Source organism: Coturnix japonica, chromosome 5, assembly GCF_001577835.2.
Source record: "Coturnix japonica isolate 7356 chromosome 5, Coturnix japonica 2.1, whole genome shotgun sequence".
Taxonomy (NCBI): Eukaryota; Metazoa; Chordata; class Aves; order Galliformes; family Phasianidae; genus Coturnix; species Coturnix japonica.
Window position 1 is genome coordinate 11,085,805 of NC_029520.1, and position 22,023 is coordinate 11,107,827.

General features: G+C 36.5%; 1 protein-coding gene across 1 annotated transcript in view; it reads left to right on the top strand.

Annotated features, from left to right (window-relative positions):
* KCNQ1 (potassium voltage-gated channel subfamily Q member 1) overlaps nucleotides 1–22,023 on the top strand; it is a 321,556-nt gene that overhangs the window by 82,815 nt on the left and 216,718 nt on the right. Inside the window, exons 7-11 of the mRNA XM_015863924.2 lie at nucleotides 6,267–6,377; nucleotides 8,800–8,895; nucleotides 11,025–11,147; nucleotides 11,815–11,956; nucleotides 17,186–17,306. Coding sequence (XP_015719410.1) covers nucleotides 6,267–6,377; nucleotides 8,800–8,895; nucleotides 11,025–11,147; nucleotides 11,815–11,956; nucleotides 17,186–17,306 — 593 coding nt within the window. The remainder of the gene's footprint in view (nucleotides 1–6,266; nucleotides 6,378–8,799; nucleotides 8,896–11,024; nucleotides 11,148–11,814; nucleotides 11,957–17,185; nucleotides 17,307–22,023) is intronic.

Consider the following 22,023-nt stretch of genomic DNA (forward strand, 5'->3'; position numbering starts at 1 on the left):
TGACTTGCCTCTCGTAGCAGAGAATACATCTAAAGGAACAGAAGTTGATGCTGTTTTCACACACTCATCATTTCACAATCTACAGCACTGTCCTTTTTTTTTTTTTTTTTCTTTCTTTTTAATTAGCTCAGTGTATGTCTATGCTGCTAAAAAAGTTCTTTGGGTAATGACAATAGAAGAAGCAGCAGAGCATAAAGTAGGTAATTTAAAAGGTCTACGTTGCCACCACTAAACTCCATCTGGAACTGGGTTCTTTTATAGTGCTTTGCTTTCCTGACTATAGGCATACCCATAGGGTGCATAGCTTTTAATTAAATGTTCCTCATTGTCATTGTTGTTATTTTTAAATCTATATTGTTGTTCCATTTCCATATGTAAAATAGTATCCTGGACTTTATTTGAATTCCTTTTAGTACTCCAGGCTGTAGCTATTGACGAGCTCTTAGGCTTCTTGGAGAAAACTGTGGGTTACCTTGTCGCATGAAATAAAGACTCATCTATATTACTGCTGCTTTTGAATGCAGAGTGTATTGTTTAAATAATTCTGCTGATGGCAGCCTTTCTTGTATGCCTTGTAAGAGGCAAAATTATTATTTGCAAATAAAACACAAGTAATGCGATCCATCTCTCATCTACGTAGGGCAGGTATTCAAAATAGCCTGGTTACACTGTTCTTTATGACAAGGCATACAGTCACCAAGACCTAAAGAAAGACAATAAAAACAGGAATTGAAACACCAAACTAGCCAAACCCGCAAGCTGTTCTTATCAAGTCTCTTAAATGATCTTTATCAGGAAGTGTTATTGTTCTGTTGTTTCTGTTGTTTGTTTTGTTGTTCTTCTTAGGTTGCTTTTCCTTATTTTCTTTCAAATATTTTTTTTCTTCCCTTTAATATTAAAATTATTCATGCCTCAGGCAGATGGATGGGAGCTCTCCTTTTGATATCCCCTGATTGATACACAATTTCCAGCCTTCACATCTGAACAAACATCCTTCAGGAAAACCATTATGTGTATTGCGCTAGCATCTCTTTAATCATGAGTGCTATTTGCCAGAAGCAATTACTGAATATAGCCATGCATGAATATTGCACTTTTGCCCATTCCTTTGGATTGGATTAAGGAATTGTCTGCAAATACCAGCTTTAGTTAAGAGTTTCCTATTCCTTTATTTCTGAAATTTGCACCTTCTCACTGAGGACCGAATTCAACAAACACAATAAATTTGCTTCTAAGCAAAACAGTGTTCCTGCTTAGCAAACCTAATTAATTTCATTTTGTTTTTCTATCTTGTGGATAGAATTATGCTTGTAGGGAAATGTTTTCAAAGTTCCCTCCTTTGGCTATTCAGTATATACTTAAGCATTCTTTTTTTCTTGTTGCACCTAAATACTACTGTTTCTTTTTAATTACAATAGCTGTATTTTGTGAGGTGTATTATAAGTAGTACTAGCACAGAGCAGAAGAAAAATGCTGCAGAATTTCCAGAAGCAGTTCAGAACTTGCAGTCAGACTATCTGCATATGGTCAAACTTTCCCCAGTACTTTCAAAATCATGACCCATTTCAATTTGCTGCTTTGTTTTCTGACACTTTTTGTGCAGTAGTGATCTCTTGCACGAGGTCTGGATAACAGAAAGCCTTTTACTGTAGATTAGAGAACTCTGTATGCTTGAGCTCAGCACTGGTGAGAGCAGATCTTATAAGCAGAGCTGCCTGTTGACTCTGCACACTGCCTGCTGGTGGCCAGCAGACCTCCTGCTATTTCTTTCATCTGATGAGGTAGCAGAGAAGGACTGGCATATGGCAGTGCAGCCTGTAGTGTCCCCCCAAAAAGAGCAAGTATTGCCATACTGTAAAAAACCTAAACAACTCACAGTGAATGATCATGTGAGGGCACAAAGCTGCTGGGTCACCTGTGAGTTTTGTTACTTGTGTACATATTAACTACTGTGTTCAGGTCTAGAATAACCAGTTAACATCCTGGTAAGAATCATCACAAATCTTTTGCACTTTGTGCTATTATGTTCTTTAGAGGATTTTGATATACAAATGGTGATATTGCTAGGAGGTTTTAAGACAGATTTAAGCCAGACAGTTTTCTTAGTTGAGTTACCTGTGTATGTTTGTAGGGCTGAACAAAACTCTTGTTCAGATAAACACTGACTCTTTGCCCATGTCTTCACCAATAATGCACAGTTCTTTTTTTTTTTTTGTGCAATGCATTTATCCTACATCGTGTTCTCCTTGAGAACTACAGTCAGAGTGAGATCAAAGGGTGAACAGTTTATTTTACAAGAGCTACTGAAAACATCTTTTCTTTTTGTGGGGCTAAACACTGAGAATGGGATCCAGTGGCCTTTCTAGTGCACTGTGTTTCTGGAGTGTGTAGTGCAGGAGCTGAATGATGAAGAATGGAGGACAATAAGATGAGACTGTGAAACAAAGGAACAAAAATATGAAGTTGGATACCCATATTTTGGAAATGAATAGGAGACAGCAGCAGTGTCAGTTCTCATCAGAAGCTGTTTCAGGTTCTGGAGCAGAAAATGATGTACAGCTGTTGATGACTTGAGCTAGCTGTAAACTAGAAATAGCAACCAGAAAGCCCCATTGCATCTTGTCTTGTTACTTAGCTAGGTAAAGCTGCTGTAGTCGTTTCCCACTCCTTGCCCCCCTCTCTTTTTTTTGGCACACAGAAGCAAATTGGCGACTTTTAGGTGATTTCAATTGACATTTATTATTTACCTTTTAAAAAATTTATTTATTTTAGGACTTTTCTCAGTGATATCACTCAAGTGGAGATGGTTAGTTTGAACAACCATTTGATTAGGATGCTGAGAGTGGCCATTAGATTCTAGCTAGAGTTGAAAGTGACATCTTGAGGTGGTATTAGACTAGGATCTGTAAGTGATAGCTGGGCAGCACTGAAGACTTGTTGCCACTGGGTTTTTCTTTCTTTTTTTTTTTTTTATTGTTATTATTTTGCTTTATACGGACCACATACTTCATAACAAAGCATAAGTATCTAGTCTATTTATGCTTAATGCACGAATTTCAAGAACTGGGAAAGATTCTACTTTATATTGAACTGGCAGAAATGCAGTTGACTAAGTACATTGTTAGGCAGTAGAAAAGCTTCTTATATCTCATTACAGAAAGGCATTCAAACCAATTAGCAATTTGTGCTATACTTCAGCTGCAAAGAAGTCAAAGAAGCAGTATTCCTGATGCATCTTTGGATGCTCTTATATTCCATAATTTAATCAATATGAGTACTGAAGTGGTCAGAAAAATTTATGTGTTATTTGGTATGCAAACAAACAAACAAACAAACAAAAAAGCAACACAAAAACACAAGGCAATTCATTTTGAGGTTTCAGTGCTACAGATTTGGAGACTACCTTAATCACTTTGTTTCTAAAGATGGCATTCCTTTGTTTGCTTCAGCAAACGAAATCTACTTTGTTTGCTTACGCAGACCTATGATATCTCCCCTTTTATTGCCCCTGAGTCATGCATTCTTGTATATTATAGCTGCTGAACTATCTACGTCAGCACAAGGCATTCAGTATTTCATCACAAGAACAACTTTACACACCTGCTCAGTTTCTTCTCATTCCATTCAGACAGCCTTGAACAAAATCTTTATTCAGTGCTAACAAACATTCTGGGATCACTATTTTTTGATGCTGTCTGAATCTTTTTTTTTGCTTTGTATTTCCTGTGTTAGACAATTCACGCATATATAATAAGGACAAGATTAATTGCAGCATTGAAGCCTACATCAGATCAAAGCTCTGAAATAGTCAGAGGATAAATATGATTTTTTTCCTAATTAAAACAATTAGTTTTCCATACTGCTTTGCAATGAAAATTTAATGTGTGAGCTCTTGTATCAATTTAGTTTTATTATGCCTGTGTATTTAGTATGCTAGAGTAGAAGTTGAGTCAGTATTTCCATTACTGTGATCCTATTTTACAATTCTAAAAATGGTATTGTACTCTTTAGGGGGTTTAAATCTAACTAAAAAAATCACTTAGGGTGGAAACTTGGCATATAAGGTTTCAACAACGTATATTTTAGTGAAAAAGAAAATGTAATTTTGGAATACAATGCATTTGTAAATGGGTTCGTTATGAGGATAGAGGGAAATGTTAACATGTTGTGATTTGCAACCTATTTATTTCCAAAATGTCTTTTAAAAATATATCCCAAACAAAATACACATAAGATGCTTTTATTCTATCACTGATCTTTCTGATAGAGGGAATGGATGAGGTTGGTAGAGAATGGAAGGAAAAACAGATACCTTTCAGATTTGTATGAGTTTTTCATGTGCCTCTATTTCTTTTCACATTTCTAGTTAATGTATATGTTTAAACAAGACATTATGACTATGATATAGAATAGCTGACACTACTTTTCAGTGATAAGATTGTATCAATTTTTTTTTTCATAACTGAGGCATAAGACAGCTTAACTCATAATCTTTGATGTAAGATGGTGCTGGAGGCCATCACATTTGCCAGAATTCATTTGTTTTTGTAAGACAATATTTTGTGAGAAGAAAAATTGTAATTAGAATTTAGAATTTCCTTTAATGGAACCTCTCATGGATAACGGGATAAAATAAGTCCTTCAATTCCTTCAAGGGCTTTGAATTAAGGTATTTCATCAGTATCAAGAATATAGACCGAGGTATTTGTGTATTGGTCTTACCTTACTAATCCTTGTCTTGAATGGGAACAATATTTGGAAATGAGACACAGCTTAAAAACTTATCCAAAACATTATATTTTCTTTTTAATGTATCAGTGACTTGCAACAAACTTGTATCATCATCACTTCAAGCAGCCACAGCTGTCCCTTTTCATGCATTTGACAGACATGAAATGATAAATTGCTTGGAAGGGGGTCAGTGAGAGTAGATGGCTTGCTTCAGGTGTTTCTCAGGTGGGAACATAAATATGCCATGGTGTCCCTCTGGTGTCTCATCTTTTAATAGGAATGAATGGCTACTAATGTGACATGTGGCAGCACTTCTTCTGAACCACCTGTCATGACCATGTATTTCCCAAGTTCTCTGTTCCTTCACACCATTAAGGAATATCTCACTTCTATAAATCTGCTCTTCCCTTTTGTTCTCTCCTCCCCTGCAGATGCTGCCTGTGTTTCTGCAGTTGTTAGGGAGTGTGCAGTGAAGCAGACAGGTGAACTGGGAGTGGCTTAAAGGCACAGCAGGGATGATGTGTGGGTATTGCTGTCTGGGACTGATGTCTTTTGTGGCCTGTGCAGCTGAAGCTCATGCTCTCAGAGGGAAACGTGAAAAGCCAGCAGCTAAGATGTGCTTCAGCTGCTGAAGAGCTTCACATAGTTCACATGTTCTGGTTTGGTTAGCCTTCTTCAAAGCCAGCGATAGAAATCTCCCTAATTTCCAAATTCAGGAATAGCTTCTGACATAGGTGAATTTAAATTGCTCTCAGATGCCGAATTTATCCCTTCTGCTTCAAACAAATCCATTCTTTCCTTGAGCTCCTGAAAATAATGACTTATTAAGCCTTGTTATGCTACATCACCATGGTGGTAATCTTTACTTCAGTGGAACCCAAACTCAACAGATGTTTCCTGTATGTGTGCATTAAATTATCTGTCCTTGCTCTCGATGTTCTGTCCGAGTTTATGATTCATTAGGCTGTTTTAAGGATCTGTTGCTGTACGGAAATTTTTCTGCTTCTCTTGCTATAAATGCCAACATTATTCTCTAGAATACTTCATGTCTGACCCTATTTGTATTCCACAGTTACAGTGTGTGTGTGTATATATATAGTTTTTCTTTGCAACATCCCTGAAATTCTCCCAGCAAACATCTCCTGCCCATAAAGAAAATCAGCAGCTCAGAACTGCTGGCAGCCTCCCTCTGAGGGAAGGGTATGGCATGGGCAGGCAGCCCACATCCCAGAAACTCATATACTGTAAAGTAGACTAAGCCACGAAGACTTACATTAATGGTTTTGCTTTACAAGATTTTAAACACGTATTTTATTGTAATTCAATTTCCTGTACCTCTTTCATTCTACTATGGATGAGGAAACAAACTGAGAGCAGGGAATTGCCTTCTTAATGTCGCACAGATTGTCACTGGGAGAGTTAGGAATGCAACTAATGTTTCTTTAAAATAAATTAATAACAATGAAATAAAGAAAAGCCAACCAGAACTGACGTGTTAAAACTTTCTGTAATGCTCTGTGTATTTTTCCTTGCAGGTGACAGTTACAACTATTGGCTATGGGGATAAAGTGCCTCAGACTTGGATTGGAAAGACCATTGCTTCTTGTTTTTCAGTGTTTGCAATATCATTTTTTGCACTACCTGCGGTAGGTTATTTTGTTGTTGTTGATCCATTCATTGCCAGAGAAAGCTTTTTGTTAATAACTCCTTAAACTTCTGAATCTTAAACCCAAACACTGAGTTTTTATGGTATGCAACATCAGATTTTCTGTGCATTTCAGAAAGGGATGTGTGATTCAAAACACTTTTCCTGCCCTTCTAGGAAGGGCAAAGAAAGTACTTCTTATGTTGTTTACTTCTGGACTTTGTGACTTAATGTTTTGACTTTTTAAGGCATTTACTCGTAGTTTACTCAACTGATTTAGTCCAAGGTAAACTGGAGGGTTCTTATGCACTCTCTTCCTCTGGCAGAGCTACAGAAACGGTGTTGCTGGCAGAGGCAGCAGTTAAGCAGTCAGGTGCAGCAACACTGGCAGCTAATGCGTCTGCTTGCCAAGTTAATGTATGACTATGGCCAAAGTTTCATGTTTCCAAAGTGATTTAGGGATGAGCTTTTAAAGGTATGTTGGCTCTTTTTTGAAGACAGATTAATACTTTCTAACAAGAAATGGGGTACCTGCGTACCAAGAGTAAATTCAAGTTCAGCAAAATCTAGACTGTGGTTTGGAAACCCAAAATGGTTCAGTGCAAAGAGCTGTTAAGGGTATTACTTTCAAAAGTTTAGCATTACTTGTATTTTGTGCTTTTAAAATGTTTGTGCAACCTGAACTGTGCTGTCAAAAGGTCTGTGAAATTGGATGTGAATTGGATGAAAAAAAAATCTGGATCTGAATAGAATATCCCCTACTGTCAAAATACTGCCAGCTTTATTTTTCAGCAAGTTTTTCAGCTGTATTAGCATAGTATGACTGTGGTGAGGAAGTGGTGGGGATAAGCTAGTGATAGATAATAATATTATTTTTATACCAATGCCTCCACAAAAATTCTTCACAATATTTAACAGCAGCTGTTAAAACTAAAGTGGCTATTTAAAAGTAGTCACTTACTTTAAAAGTGCTCAAACTTTTGAAGAGTTATTAAGTATAGATTTGTAAACTCTCCAACATCAGTTTGTCTTCAAAATATATTTTCCCCTTAACTTTTTACTTTCTCATTTGTACCTTGATTAGAAGAGAGACTTAATAAATTAAATGATCTGCAAGAGAAATCTGAAAGTCTGATTTTTTTGGCTGTTTTACTTCTTGGACCAAAATGACAGCAAATATGTCTAAAATAAATAAATGTATAGTAGCCCCACTTTCACATTAATGCTTTTCTCTTTACAAGTAGAAATGAAAGAACACCCCACCTTTATCACTGAGATTTTGTTATTGAGTTGAACAGTTTCTGTGAGCTGGCCTTAAGGGGAAACTTAGAATCTGAAGCTCTAGTGGAAACTATTGCACAGTGCCTTGCTCCCTTTTTAAATGAGGGGAACCGCCTGAGATCCCGGACAAAAGTAATTATTGTGGCTAAATGAAACTGGTGTGAGTTCTGGGTCTAGCAGTGGTCCTGCATTTTCCAAACATGGGATGTTTGATCATCATTAAGTCTTTGATCTTGGCTTGATGATTGCAATAGCAAAGGTCTTTCCTGTTTCTTTCAAAACACTGGGTGATTAATACAGTTCTTACAGATTGAGCCAAGATCACTGGCTGCCCTGATACTTTGGCTGCAGAAGGCAGATTATGTTTTTGTTTGTTTTTTTTTTTTTTTAGTAGGTGCAGTTACATAAGCTGATTTATAGAAGATTTCAATATTTTTATCTGTCTGGTAGTAAAACCTTTGTTCAATATGTCTGTAGCTATGCGTGTGACCACATAAGTGACTTGCTTCATACTTAATTATGGACTTTAAACTATGTTTGGAAGCTGCTTCCCATGCCATGCTGCTTATCCTGAAAATGCTTAAGATGGCCTCAAGTTAAACTTAGTCCTGACTAATTTTAATGTTCCTTTTTCTTGTCTTCCCATCCCTGCGTAGGATAGTGTATAAATGTAAGAGTTGCTATACAACAGCTTGAAAGGCTTTCTTGTGACCTAAATCTTACCATGCCAAAGCTTTATTAATCATAAAAATGAAGTTAAGCACATGAGGTTTACATTTCTCTCTATTCTGTCATTCTCCTGCACAATCATTTATGAGGCTTTTGGAGCATATGAATTACCACTTCTGTTTGCTCTTTAATGTTTTAGCACAGCAGACTTAAACAGGTTTTGGATCAGGGCATGAGAGCATTTGTAGTTTGTTTCAACAAGTAATATTAACTTAGACTAAAAACAGTATTAAGTCATTTCCTCTAAGTAATTAGTGGGGTTTTATGATGCTGAATGGTAGTTTATTAATACAACATAATTTGGCAAGCTTGTATGCTTTCTTTCGTCCTTGAAAAAAAAAAAAATAAATAAATAAAAATTAAATATATATATATATAAACTAATCAGTTGTGTGTTTTCTTTGTTCCCAAAGGGAATCCTTGGTTCAGGCTTTGCCCTGAAGGTACAGCAGAAACAAAGACAGAAGCATTTCAACCGTCAAATTCCAGCTGCTGCCTCTCTCATACAGGTACAAAGTTCTTGCATTTTGCATATTATCATTTTACTCCAGTTGTACCTTTTCCAAAACTTGGCAGTGTTTCACAGCCTAATTCATGTAGATACAAGACTCTTAAGCGACTTTTGTGTTTGCGGTGGTATTTCCAACTAATGAGCAGGAAACTTCACTCCCAAATCAGATCATATTCTTTGCTTTAGCAGTTTAAAATAGAAACTGAAGGTTACCCTGTGGCTACTGAGCAGTGCAACTGTGGAAAAAGTTATTAAATGCTGTTTTTACAATAGTGAAAAATAGATAAGAGGTTTCATGTAAAATGATGTTTTAAAACAATGTCGTTCCTTGTAGAAACAAATGTTAGATGTATTTCATTTTCCTTTGTACAAATAAATTCTTTAAAATCTCATTTTAGGAGAATTAAATCAGAGATGACTGGGAAATGTGAGATTCTGCAAAATAAGTCCTTTTTGTAGGATTACATAGAGGCAGAAAATTTAATTCCATCTATTGAAAGTATGGTTTCAGTTCTGTGAGAAGTTGGCTTTTAACTCATGAGAAGTATTAATGTTGTTTCATTGCTGGCTTTTTTCCTCCTTGTTTTGCCCCTCACTCAGTTTCTGCATGGAGCTGTAGAAGTATGTAATCAAATTCAAAAGAAATCTAGATGTCCCCCTATGTTGTATCATTTTTGCCTTCTTGTACGACTTATTTCTCCACCTTCCTGAGTGGAGAAATTCCAGCTCACGCTCAGTATGGAAACAGTAGCTAACTGTAAAGCTTATGCGTGAAACTAAACAGTCCCAGAGTTGATGTGAAAAAGTTTTAAATGTAGAGCTCTGGTATTAACCAGTGGTTAACCAAAAGTCTTCAGACTCGGTGTGTTTTGTTTGGATTGCATGGTCAGAAAAAGGTACAGTTTTGTAAAGAATGTGTGCTTAGTGCTCCCACTGATTCTTCTGGAAATCAACCCCAAATTGTTGGGAAGTCTGAGACTGCATGACTAGAATGTCATACTTGGCTCCATCTGAGATCTTAAAGAGTGGAGGATAGACAATGAGTTGTTGACTACTTGTTATTAGTACTCATTATTACTATTTGCTAGCAGTTGTGGATCTCTAGAAGCCCATCTGAATGATTTCTGTGCATCTGATTTACAAAGCAATTGCTCTTAAGCCAGTAAGCTTGTGAAATAAGTTCAAGAGAGAGCAACAGCTGAAATTAGGAATTCTTTTTCATGTATTCCTTCTTCTAGAATCCATTTGTTTCTTACAGTATCCTATTCACCATGGTGGGAATTATATGACTGTTTGATCCTTTAGTTTCCAACTGCTGTCAGTTTTTTCTCTATCATTCTGCATTGCTTTATTTCTTTCATTTCATGTTTTCTGCCTTTTCCTGCTTGAGGGCATGTGAATGTCCTATATATATGTAGTGTAGAAGTGAGGGTCTACTGTTTTAATCTGGAGACTAATTCTTAATTATATTTGATCACATATTTATGTTTTAAGAGAGAATGCAGTAGTGCTTCGTCTCTGGTCTCATTTCCTAGCCTTGCTTTTCCTCCTTTGGTCTTTGAACTTAGTGCTTTAATCATTGGGGGAGGTGGAGGATTCCTTTTGTTTTTTTGGCTCCTGGTTAACTAATTGTGCTGTTTCATCATGTGCTCCATCAGGATCAATTCTTTGGAAGAATATGGCCCTACTGAACATATCACAATTGCTTCTTATCCTGACAATGCTCTTATGGAGGAATGATTTTTTTGTTTTTTTGTTTGCTTTTCTGTTTAGGGGCCTGAAACACGGGATGCAATAGGCAAAGCATTCAAAGTCACAAAGGGAAACTGGGGCAGAGCAAGAAATTCAGCCTCAGTCTCCAGAGGCCCGTCTAGAATTCTCTTTTATTATTTATTGCTAATGCAAATATAAGCTGTACTTGAAAATATTGGTCTTTTGCCCAGCTCAGACTAAGTGGTTTTTATTTACTGCTAAAGGATACTGAACCATTCTGAGTTAATATTTTCATGGGAGAAACTACAGAGTGCTTACAGATTTCTTATGTGCTGTCTTAGGAGTTGCTGTGTAATATTGGTTGCTACAAATCCCATTGCATTGATTGTTCCATTGGCACAACTTTTTCTCTAGACTGCCTGGAGATGCTATGCAGCAGAAAACCCAGACTCTTCTACGTGGAAAATATATATTCGAAGACCTGCCAGAAATTATCATTTGCTGTCACCCAGTCCAAAACCAAAGAAATCAGTGATGGTATCATTAACTAACATTTCTTTATATAGAAATTTCTAATGTAACACACATTCTTATGTTTCACCAAGCTATTGATTTTTATGGTTTTCTAATACATATTGTGCCTATGTATGGCAGTATTTTCATATTGTCTGATTCCATAGCTTAGGATGGTTTTTTGTTCATTTAAGATACAGCAAGACAAAGTCTTTATGTTATGTATCTTTACATTATGTTTTACTTCATCCTCTCCTTTGGAATAGTAAGGCATAGTAGTTACGCACTGGGAAGGAGAGGATGTTTTACAGAAATTTCTCATATTATCATAGATTCATCTGAATTCAATAGCACTCTGTCCATTTGCTCTCTGCTGAAGAAATTTATTGTGTCTATTAAAATGGTAAAGATATTCTAGAATAGTTTCATTTATATAAACTGTTGCAGACCTAGCCAATTATTGCCTCAGGCAAGGGATTTGTTAATGATGATGTATGGAATTCTAACGATCTGCCAGTTTGGGGGGATAAAATCATATTGAGAAATTCGCAGTATAGAGTGATGAAAGTAGAATTGGTCACATACTCTTTCGTGCATTTAAAGCTCATTAAGGACTTCATTATTACTGTTGACAATGAAGAGCTGACATAATGTGGCTCATTTTGTTAATTTAATGTACTTGCATTTTTAGGTTAAAAAGAAGAAATTTAAGCTAGACAAGGACAACGGACCTTCTTCTCCAGATAAGATGTTAACTGTTCCACACATCACTTATGACCATGTGACGGATGATAAGAAACCTGATTTCTGTTTTGATACATATGAAAATTCTGGTAAGCGATTTGCTGTAGAATGTGTTGTCTTCTGTTAATGATTTATGTGTAGGCACTCATTAGTATGTGGAAGAGAAGGGACAAAACTACTTCTTGTCCTTATTACTAATGTAAGAGAATTTTGCTTTTTGACTTCGCTGGCTTGTCTGGTTAAGGTTCAGCTGTTCCTTTAATGAATACTCAATTTTCAACAAACTAAGATTATTTGTCATTTCCACATTTTGGAAGAGCTACCCTCTCTAAGGCTGGTGCTTGCAGTCCCCAGTTCTTCAATTGATTAGAGATATCGGCTGCTAGCTTTTCCATATGAAATTTACTCACTACATGTTACTGTCATGCTTGTACCTCAACCAAAAAGGACTGACATATCTTGGCAGCTCTGAGCATAGCCTGCTATGTGAAAGCATTGTATGCTCCTGCCATCTGGTTGGTGGAGCAGACTGTGAATCAAATTTTGAAAGCAGAAGTGCTGAAGATAAATGTGTATGCATCTATGTTAACTGTCACTGTGCAAAAAGGTACAGTGTGAGGAAAAAGAAAGGACCATGTGATCACCTCATAATTGACAATTCAGTTACCGGTGCTTGATTTTTCATCTGTCTGCTCAGATTTTGACCTAGCACCTATTTTAATTCAACCAGAAAGTCTCACCTTCTGTGTACTTGATGGTATGTTTCTGTAACATTTCATGTGCTGCAACCTTCTTTCTGTGCTTTTCCATTCTTTCTAGGCTTCTATTACAGAATGACTATAATTTGCATCTGGCAATAGAAACAATAAAGCTGTTAAAAGGTGGACAAATAATAAGTTAAATTTGTAAACTCACTCTGAGCACAGATGTCTATCTTCGATACAATCAAATGAAAGAACTATACAAATGCTTTGTTTCAAAAAGTTCTACCTTTTACTACTGAGTTTCTACAGCTCAGTGTGCAGGCAGTCAGCTACTGCCACTTCAAAAATCAGCTGTATAGCTTTCAACAAATGGATTTTCTCTAATTTCTTCTGACACTTATCTTTTTCCTTTTTTATCTGTGTTCCACTTTCTCTAAACTGTTACAAGTATACAGGACAAACAGGAATGTTAAAATTGCTTGGTAAGTGGAGGAAAATTTTATCTGTGGCATGCAAGCTTATGATGAAGTAACATTGATTGCAGTGCTTTTTGTGTGTCTAGTACTGTTTAGTTTCTAAGAAATCTTTTACAGCCGAGGAGATCTAGACAGACCAACACTTACATTCTCACATTTGTAGTTGCACACACACTTTCATTACAAAGAAAGTGAGCACTTATAAATATTTGTATACAAACAGACTCTCCCTGTCATTTCTTTATAACTGAGACAAATGGATAGTGTATGGAAAAACAGTAGACAAAAGATGATATAATACAACACATACTTCATCTAGTAATTAAGTTATGTGCTCAGATAACTAAGAATTAATATCTAAACAAGTAGATTGGGATGTGAGAAGATTTTCTAGATTTGACCTCTAAAACTGGGTCCCTGAAGTAAATGCATCTGTTCCTGGAAAAATGCTCTGTAGATATTTGTGAACAGATGGGGACCCATAAATTAAATATTTTATTTTACTGTTTGTCTGGATTCTGTGATCACTTAAGCAGCCATATAGCCCTGTAATGTTTCTAATGTGCTTGTTTAGGTGTTTTCTTAATGTTTGAGTGTTCCTCAAAGACTTAGGATTACAGCTAGATCTAAGCAAAAAAACCAAAACAAAACAAACAAAAAAAACAACAAAAAAACCCAACAAAACAAAACAAAAATAAAAAAACCTCAACCCTGCAATTTAGTGAGAGTGCTGTGAGCCACCTGTAGGTTTCCTGCACTGCATCCACTAAAGACATTAGAAATTTTCATTGTTCAAGGATCCCTGGATTTTGGCTAAAACATCTGAAAATAAGGAGCTCAGTTTCTTCTCTGAATCCATGTGCAACATGAGTGTAGTTGGGGTAGTAAAAGAGCAGAAAGTAAACTTCATGTTCCTCACTCCCCATGGCCAGACCTTGGTTTGCCTGTTTTTAAGAAGGGCATCTCTTTTGGGGCTGATCATGGTGGAATCTCAGGAGAGGAGCAAGAGCCATGAAATCACCTGCTCTATTTAAGAAAGAAGCATCAGAGGCGCTTTGCCAGCAAGCTCAGCTTAAATTTCCTAGCCAAAAAGAGTAAACTCATGGACCTGAGAGTTCACATAACACCATTCTCGCAGGGAGTCAAAGAAATTGAGGAGAAGTAAATTTGTACATACTGTGAATAAGATTACATTCTTTCTTCCGGCATCCTCACTTCAGCTAGGACTGAAGAGCTTAGGCTGGAGCGTGCCTATAGCTGAAAGAATACTTGCAAAATTTGTTTGGCTTTGTTTGCTTGTTTTGTTCTTAAGATTAAAAAAACAAAAAGCAAAAAACCAAAACCAGTTGTGATTACTTAAAAGAAGTAAAGCATGAATGCTTTGTTTTGCTGAGTCTTTCTCAGCACTGACGACTCATCAGTCTGAAAATTTTTCCCAAGAAGTCTAAATAGAGGCAGGCACTTTGCTTAAATAATTGAAGCTGGCTGTCAGAAGTGCTTTTTTAATGCAGTGTTCCATGTTGCTTCTAACATCAGTGGTGGGAGCTAGCTATGCTGTGGAACCAGACCAAGAGGAGTACAAGGCTGTACTCTTTGGAAAGGAAATGAGGGTGCCATGAAGTCAGGAAGGAGGAGGCAAATGTATAGTTGCCATTTTTCAAGATAGGACAGGCTTGTAGGGAGGAATGCCTTGCCAAAGAATTTTTGAAGAGGCACAATGCCTCCCCTAGTGGTCGTTTAATATTTTGCTAATTTGCAGTGCAAACTGGAAGAGTTTCCCAGACTCTGTTCCCCAGTATTATTTATATTTCAAGATCTCATACTTCAGTTTGTCTGCATCTCCTCAGCTGTCTGTCTGGAACTTTTTTCTTTCTTCCCCCACCCCTCCTATCTCTGTTTTATGTGTATCTTTACTATGACTCAGATTGTCAGCGTTCCTGGCCATCCTTTTCCACAGACCAGCAATCTTCCAGCGCTCCTTCCTCTCCAGGTAAATCTTATAATATTTCATTGCTCCATCACCTTTGTTAATTACTAAAATCTTGCAGTGTTCTGTCCAGAATTTCATGTTGTGGAACAGAAAATTATAGTGCAGGTTTTTAAAGAAAGCGTAGGCATCTTGGTAGATTTTTAAGCTTGGGTAGTTTTTCAGATTGTGAACTGCAAATGTTTAAATAAACACTAGCCAGTGTTATTTTTCTAAATGCATTAATTAAAACTTAAGTTTTCTATGTTTAAAAATTTTTTCAATTTTTGATTGTCCTTGCAGAAGAGGAATTGTAAGCTGTTTTTTCACATAAAAGTACACTACTACCAGAAAAGAAGCTCCGTGAATGTCATAGGGCATACAAAATTGTGTTAGTAATGTAGAAGACTCATCAGTGATTTCTTGTGAGTGATTGTGGTTATAATCACTGATTAAGAAGTTCGGACCTTCTGTTGTAGAGTGAGAGTTCTCATGTTAGGGGGTGTGTATTCTTTGCCATTTGAAAGCAGTGCTTGGCCCAGCATTATCAGTTGGATAGTCATACCTTGTACTGCTATCCATCAAATACAATATAAATAAATTTTGGGGACCCATGAATTCTGTTAAATATTCCTTGCTGTATCTGTTTACTGTTTCTTTTCACTCATTATCCGTTGATATTTTTCTTTTTAACGCCTTCATTTTGTGTGTGTTTGTGAGAAACAGCCATTCAGAGTCTAATGGCTATGGATTTCTTTTTGTATCACTTCTATTAGGTGTTTAGGAAGCTAATTGCTGGCCTTTGTACCAGAGTGTCAGAGATCATGGCAAAATTCTGTTTCTTGTCTTCAGCTTTATCCTTTTGGCAATTCTTAGTAATGTTTGCTTATGGGTGAGGGTTAAGAAATGATGACTTTTTATCGGTCTTGAATCTTTTGTTCAGCTTGGGCAAAATGTTTGCCTTGAAGCCTTAAGGTAGATGTTTTTTCAATCAGTCGTTAGAAAATTAACTTTTATAGGCTGTAGACCTGATGGAGTAAAAAGCTGCCTCATCCTACTAAAATGCCTAGTGATCTTCTACTGACCAAAACACTCTGCAGTCCAATCCCTAATAGCCAGCAGAGTACTTTTCCAGTGTAGATGTGTAAGTCATTAGGGAGACTGTAATTTCTGACGTGGATCTTCTCCCTGGCTTTTCAGCTCTCAAAGTGAGCAAGTCAGCAGTGATAAAGCTGTACATGGGGCAGTGTTAGCACCCTGGTCTTCTGAAGAAGCTTTCCTTCGGCAGAACGTGTGGAAGAGAACCTATTGCACTCTGTGCATCAGAATGCATGGAAGTGTTTTGAAGTGGTTCTGACAAATGTTAGGACCAAACTCAAAAATGCACATGGTGTTCTTAAACTGGCAGAAATTAGGAGGCTCACTTTAAAATGAAATCAGAGTGCTGCCTAATTTCTTAGATGCATAAAAATTTTTGTTATAAAAGCAATCCTGTCTCCCAAAACTTTCACTGTCTGAAATGACCTTTCCGCTGTAGCAATCTTTGTGATGAACTGGGCATCTTAACACTTGACTCACTTCTGTGTTGATGGATGAGGCATCCTTGCCCTGAAATGGGAGAGGATTTGGGAACCTGTAAACTGGCTCAGACAGTGTGTGAGAGAAGCTGTATTATCACCTGTAAACGCTCCTTTGGGGATCTAGACCTGGTTTCTTGGTCTTAGTCACCATAATTATGCACCATGAAATGATTTTATAAATTAAAGTTTGAAGTAGAGATGACATAGAGGAACTGATCTTGTAATTCAGGTGTTCGTGCACTATTGCTATAGAGTAGACAGTGGTGCATGGTATGACTGATTATCATATATTGACTTTTATAATGCACTATGATACTCTGAATTCTACTGCATGAGGAGTATAAGCAACAGAAAAGGAAGAATTAGCTTTAAGTCTTGAGCAGAAATTGAAATGCTTGAAATAGAAGAGCTCTACTTTTCATGAACTTTGAGCTGTACGCGCATCTTTGTAGTACCTTCTGGTTATAATACTCTGTGAAAACGTACAATATTCTGTTAAAATTTACAGCACTTTAGAAATCCAAGCAATAAGTCGTTTTTGGAAAAAGCTGTGTGCTATTGCTATAACCGTTATCTGCATGTTTTCTCACAGTGAAAAAAAGCCCGACGTTTTTAGATGTGAACACAGGACCCTTCATCAGGACCAGCAGTTTTGCCGATGAGCTTGACCTGGAGGGTGAAACGCTGTTAACCCCAATAACTCACATCTCACAGTAAGTCAAGGCCACTGAATTGTGCATTAGTTGACTTAGACAAGAGAAGCCAATCCAGGTGGGAGGAACTGAAATATGGAGCTGATAGGGCTATCTCAGATATTTGCGTCAAACTCTTTTACACTGAAGTTGGTGTATACTTTTCTGAGTGCCAGTAAATCTTCTTGTTGAACTAAAGAAAAGTTCACTTGGCTTTGACACAAGGTTTTAGTTTTTAGCTAATGTCCATAGGCAGCTGGTGGTTGATAGCCTAAAGATTTTTCACATGCAATGTGTGGGAGTACTTGCCTGTTGAGAATTGTATTAATCCCTCCATCGTTTTCCAGTGGAATAGCTGTAAATTGCAAGTTTAGAAGTACATAAATGAAATACTGGCCTTTTGATTTCAGCAGTACCTTCTTGAGTGATTATAAGATGATATGTGTTGGAAGAAAAATGTGTTTTGATCATTATTACCGCTTGACCTGAAATTGGCCTATATTTTTTATTTTGTTCTTTTTTAAAAGGTTTTCCTCGTTTCTCTTATGCTAAGATGTTATGTCTCTCCAGATAGTTCTCAAAAGTTCTTTAGAGAATAGAATTTAAGTATACTATAATGACAAAAGGAAAAATGTATAGAGAATGGCTAAATATTTCTATTTGAACACCTTAAAAGTTATCTTTCACTGTCTAATTCAGGCTTCTAACAAATGCATATTATTTGCTACAGCAAATGTGTGACAATGTTTAAAAGACCAAACTCTTCCACCTTGCTAGCAGAGTGAGATTCTCGTCCCTTCCTATTCTTAGAAATCTGAGGATTTCTGCAGTGAAACCACAGATAAAAATTCTTGGCATACTTAGGTTTCTGAGGTACAACACATGCAGAAATGCCTGCTGCCAATTTTCAGACCTTCCTTCTCAGTGATATAAATAGCAAAGAAGCACAAACATACTTCCTCTGGCCCCTTTAGAAAGGGTACAAAACCAAGAAAATGTAGGTTTTGGGGAACAGTGCCGGCTCCCAAACAAAATAACTTGCATTTTCAGTCAAATCACCCACATGTGCATACATCTGTAGGCAGAGAATTTGAGAGACTTTTATTCTGGAAGATTTCTTAGTGGTGCAAGCAGGAGGAGGAAGTCATAAATTTCCTCCAGCCTTAGACAAGAACAACGAAGCTGCAAAACCAGATCTAGAAGTTTCCTTTTCATGGCTTTAAAAAAAAAAAACAAACCAACAAACAAACTTAACACAACATTGCAAGGCTTTCTTTAAGGGAAATAAGCTTTGGTGCCAGGAGTTTTCATCATCCAATTTGGACTTGCTAATGATTCAATTTTTTCTCATTGTCATCTTGATACATTATAAACAGTAAGGTGCTCTTCTACTTTTAAGTCAGATTGTGTAATTAGGTGATTTTTGCTATATTATTGTCACTTGAGGGAGACCTTAGGATATAGGTAATGCGTATCAGCCAAAAAAAAAAAACAAAACAAAACATGGAACTAGCATTCTTTTGCTTGTTCATTGTGTTTTTAGGTTTGGTTTGGTTTTCTTTCTGTTGTAACCTTCGTTGAAATCCCTATGTCTTTCTAAATTATGAATAGTGGAATAGTTCAAGATGTGTCCTTGTATTTGCTTTGAGTTGAGTCTATACTAAGGTAGAAAAAACTGTGGGTCATTGATTGGTGGTTTGTTTGGTTTTGGTTTTGTTTCAATTGTTTTTCAAAGATGTTTTGGTTCTGAATTCAAAACCAAATAAATTGGATTAAATGTAAAGTTGGAAAAAATGCAAAGTGCATTTTTAAAGTGCAAGAGGAAGTGTATTTACTTGGTACGTGGTCAATTAAATGCCAAAACAAGGTCAGAGAGGCCCATAGATATAAAGGTTTGGCAAAAAGATAAAACCTTGTGTTTTGCAGTGTAGATTGTTGTATTTGACATGTATCATAAATCTTCTGGCAAAAGTGGGGAGTACCTACTGCATTACTATCAGTGCTCGACATCATTGTGGCTTAAAGTGAGGCTAACTCACTTGGCTTGGTTTGTAGATTCAATCTTCCAGGTGTTCTGAGAGAGGGCTTTAGAAAGGCTTTAGGTATCTAAGCATAAAGTCCCATTCAAATCAAATTTCAGTTTCTTGCGTGCTTATGCAACAGTTATTTCGTATTTTTTATATGGAAGTGCATTTTCCAATTTTGAATGTGATTCTGAAATAAACTATATAGTTAATACAGACCTATCTTTCATGTGGAAAAATGGCTGCAGCTGTTAACTGTGTCTCTGCTACTTAGAGGTAGCAGAAATACAGAAGCACCTTCAGACCTGATGTTCAAGCAGGAAACAGATTAACATAGAATAAAAAAAATTTGCGGTGGATGCATGAAAAAAATACAGAACAGGATAGTAGTGGATAAAAGAGTATGAAACTCTTCACATATTGAGGAGTTTCATAATCTTAGAGTTCATGTGGAAAAATCTAATTGGCCATCAGAACTCACCCAGAGAATAAACTTTGAAACATACGAATGGGAGAAGAGGTGAGTTAAGCTGAGCCGAAAAGAAGGAGAAGGAAATAATGAAAAACTCTCAATCCAATATATCTTCATATAATGATTTCTTAATGCCTTAAAGCAGTTTAAATATAGCTCCAATTCTCCATGAATTTCTTCAGAAATAAATTTCTCTCTCTTTTTCATTTCCAACAATTTCCACTCATGATTCAGCAGCTAAGTAAGCAGCGGCTTGTTCAATTAGTTTTGATATTTAATGTATGGTACTTCTTTCTGCTTCCTAATAAGTAGGTTTTTTTTGTTTTGTTTGTTTTTTAAGGAAATACTCTAGATTTATAGAAGCATCTTGTTTGGAAAAGACTTTCCAGATCACCAAATCCAACCATCAGTCTGACCCATTAAGTCCCATCACTAACCCCTATCCCTTAGTGCTACAAATGTACTGTAAATTTGCTGCAGAAATTAAAACATAAATGTAACCCTTGAAAACTCCATATATACAAAGTAGTTTTTTTGTTGTTGTTGTTGTTTGTTTTTTTCTTTTTTTTTTTTGCAAAGTTTACAGGGTTTGATATGACCCCTTAAAGAGCTCATATCTAATTAAATCTCCTTGTGTATCATGCCAAATGAGTACTCACTGGCCTAAGATTATGTAGACCAATATATTCTCTATGCAAAATTGCTCGCAAAATTCTTGGTCGTCATATCATGAATGTGTTATTCCTTTATCTCTCTCTCTCTCTCTTAATTTTTACTTTGCAAGAATTAATACCAATCCAAAAAATCAGGGAATGTGTTTCAAAGTAAAAGCTGTTACACTGTGCATTTGTGTTCCTGTTGCTGTTTATATGGTCAAAATAACAACAGGGTGTTCTAATGATTCTTTCCCACATGTTTCATGTGTCTCTCCTGAGATGACAAACACATTTCAAGAGATAAGTATCGGTATTGTTGGCATACTTACGCTTGTAAAATAATTTTCCAGTGCAGGATTGCTTGCAATGGCATACTGTGATCTTTGGGTTTAACAGAGTACACTTGTGCTAAAATAAAGCAGTAGATTAAACACAAAAAGCACTTTCTTCTGTCAAATGTACTTCTATCCTGAAAAAAATCATGACTTCAGCTTTCTTTTATATCTCTGTCAGTATCTCAGGTGTGGTAGTGTCTTTTAGGCATTGTATTAGGAGCAAGTGATAGGTTCCTGTGATGGAGATGTTTTTTAAAAATAAGCCTTCACGTAGTTAAGCAAATAGATTTGGTGATTTTTAATTTTTACATTGAGGAGATGGCTGCAGACAGTACTTTCTGAATAACTGAAAAGAATACTTTATCACTGCAGTTATATTTCAAAGTGAGCTGATAAACACTGAGTGCAGTGTCCATGGTGCTGTAGTTACCAATGGCTTTTCGTTGAAGTAATGTTTTCATTCTTATTTCCTTAAGATTTTATTAATGTTTTATGTTTTAATTAGCAGCATATAATCTACTGGCAAAACACAGAACCTCATTGTCTAGAACAAACAGTTCTGAATGTGTTTTATAACTGTCTCATTTCTGCTAGATTATCAGTGAATAGAATCCTTATTTGCTTTCATTTGATAGCTCATATTGTAACAGATTCCTGCTTTTATCTTCCTCTTCTGTGCCAAAATAACCCTGTGGAGTCTAAGCAAATATTTCTTTTTCACTCTGAAGTACCCAGAAGTAATGGCTGTCTGCTACTGTTGCAAGAATTGTGTTTGAAATGCTGTTAACAGTATAAAACTGTGACTTCTATGGGGCCCATTTTATCATTAACGACAGGGCATGTTGGCAGAACAGCAGTGGAAATTGTATGTAAAAATATTTTTCAGTTAATTCCAGAACTAAATGGTCAAATGTCACTGATTACCATGCTTTGCAGTATTCAGTTTATTTACCTTACTCCCTGTTGTTGAATATGTTGATTTAATAGTTTTCTAGAAAGGGGTGTGGGCTCATCCCCTGAGTTCTTCCCTCTCATGCTTCGGTTATAAAATTATAGTATATGTGGCCATAGGAAGATACTCTAGAACTCTGGATGTATCAGGAGTCAGATTTTTCTCATCAGTTCAGCTGCTTTGAGTCACTTGGCCACATGAGGATGTGAACTGTCTGTCAAGCTGGCTGGATAAGCAATCAAGGAAGAAGGAAATCCCACAATGGCAATAAATGAAAGACTCAGCATAATAATCCCATT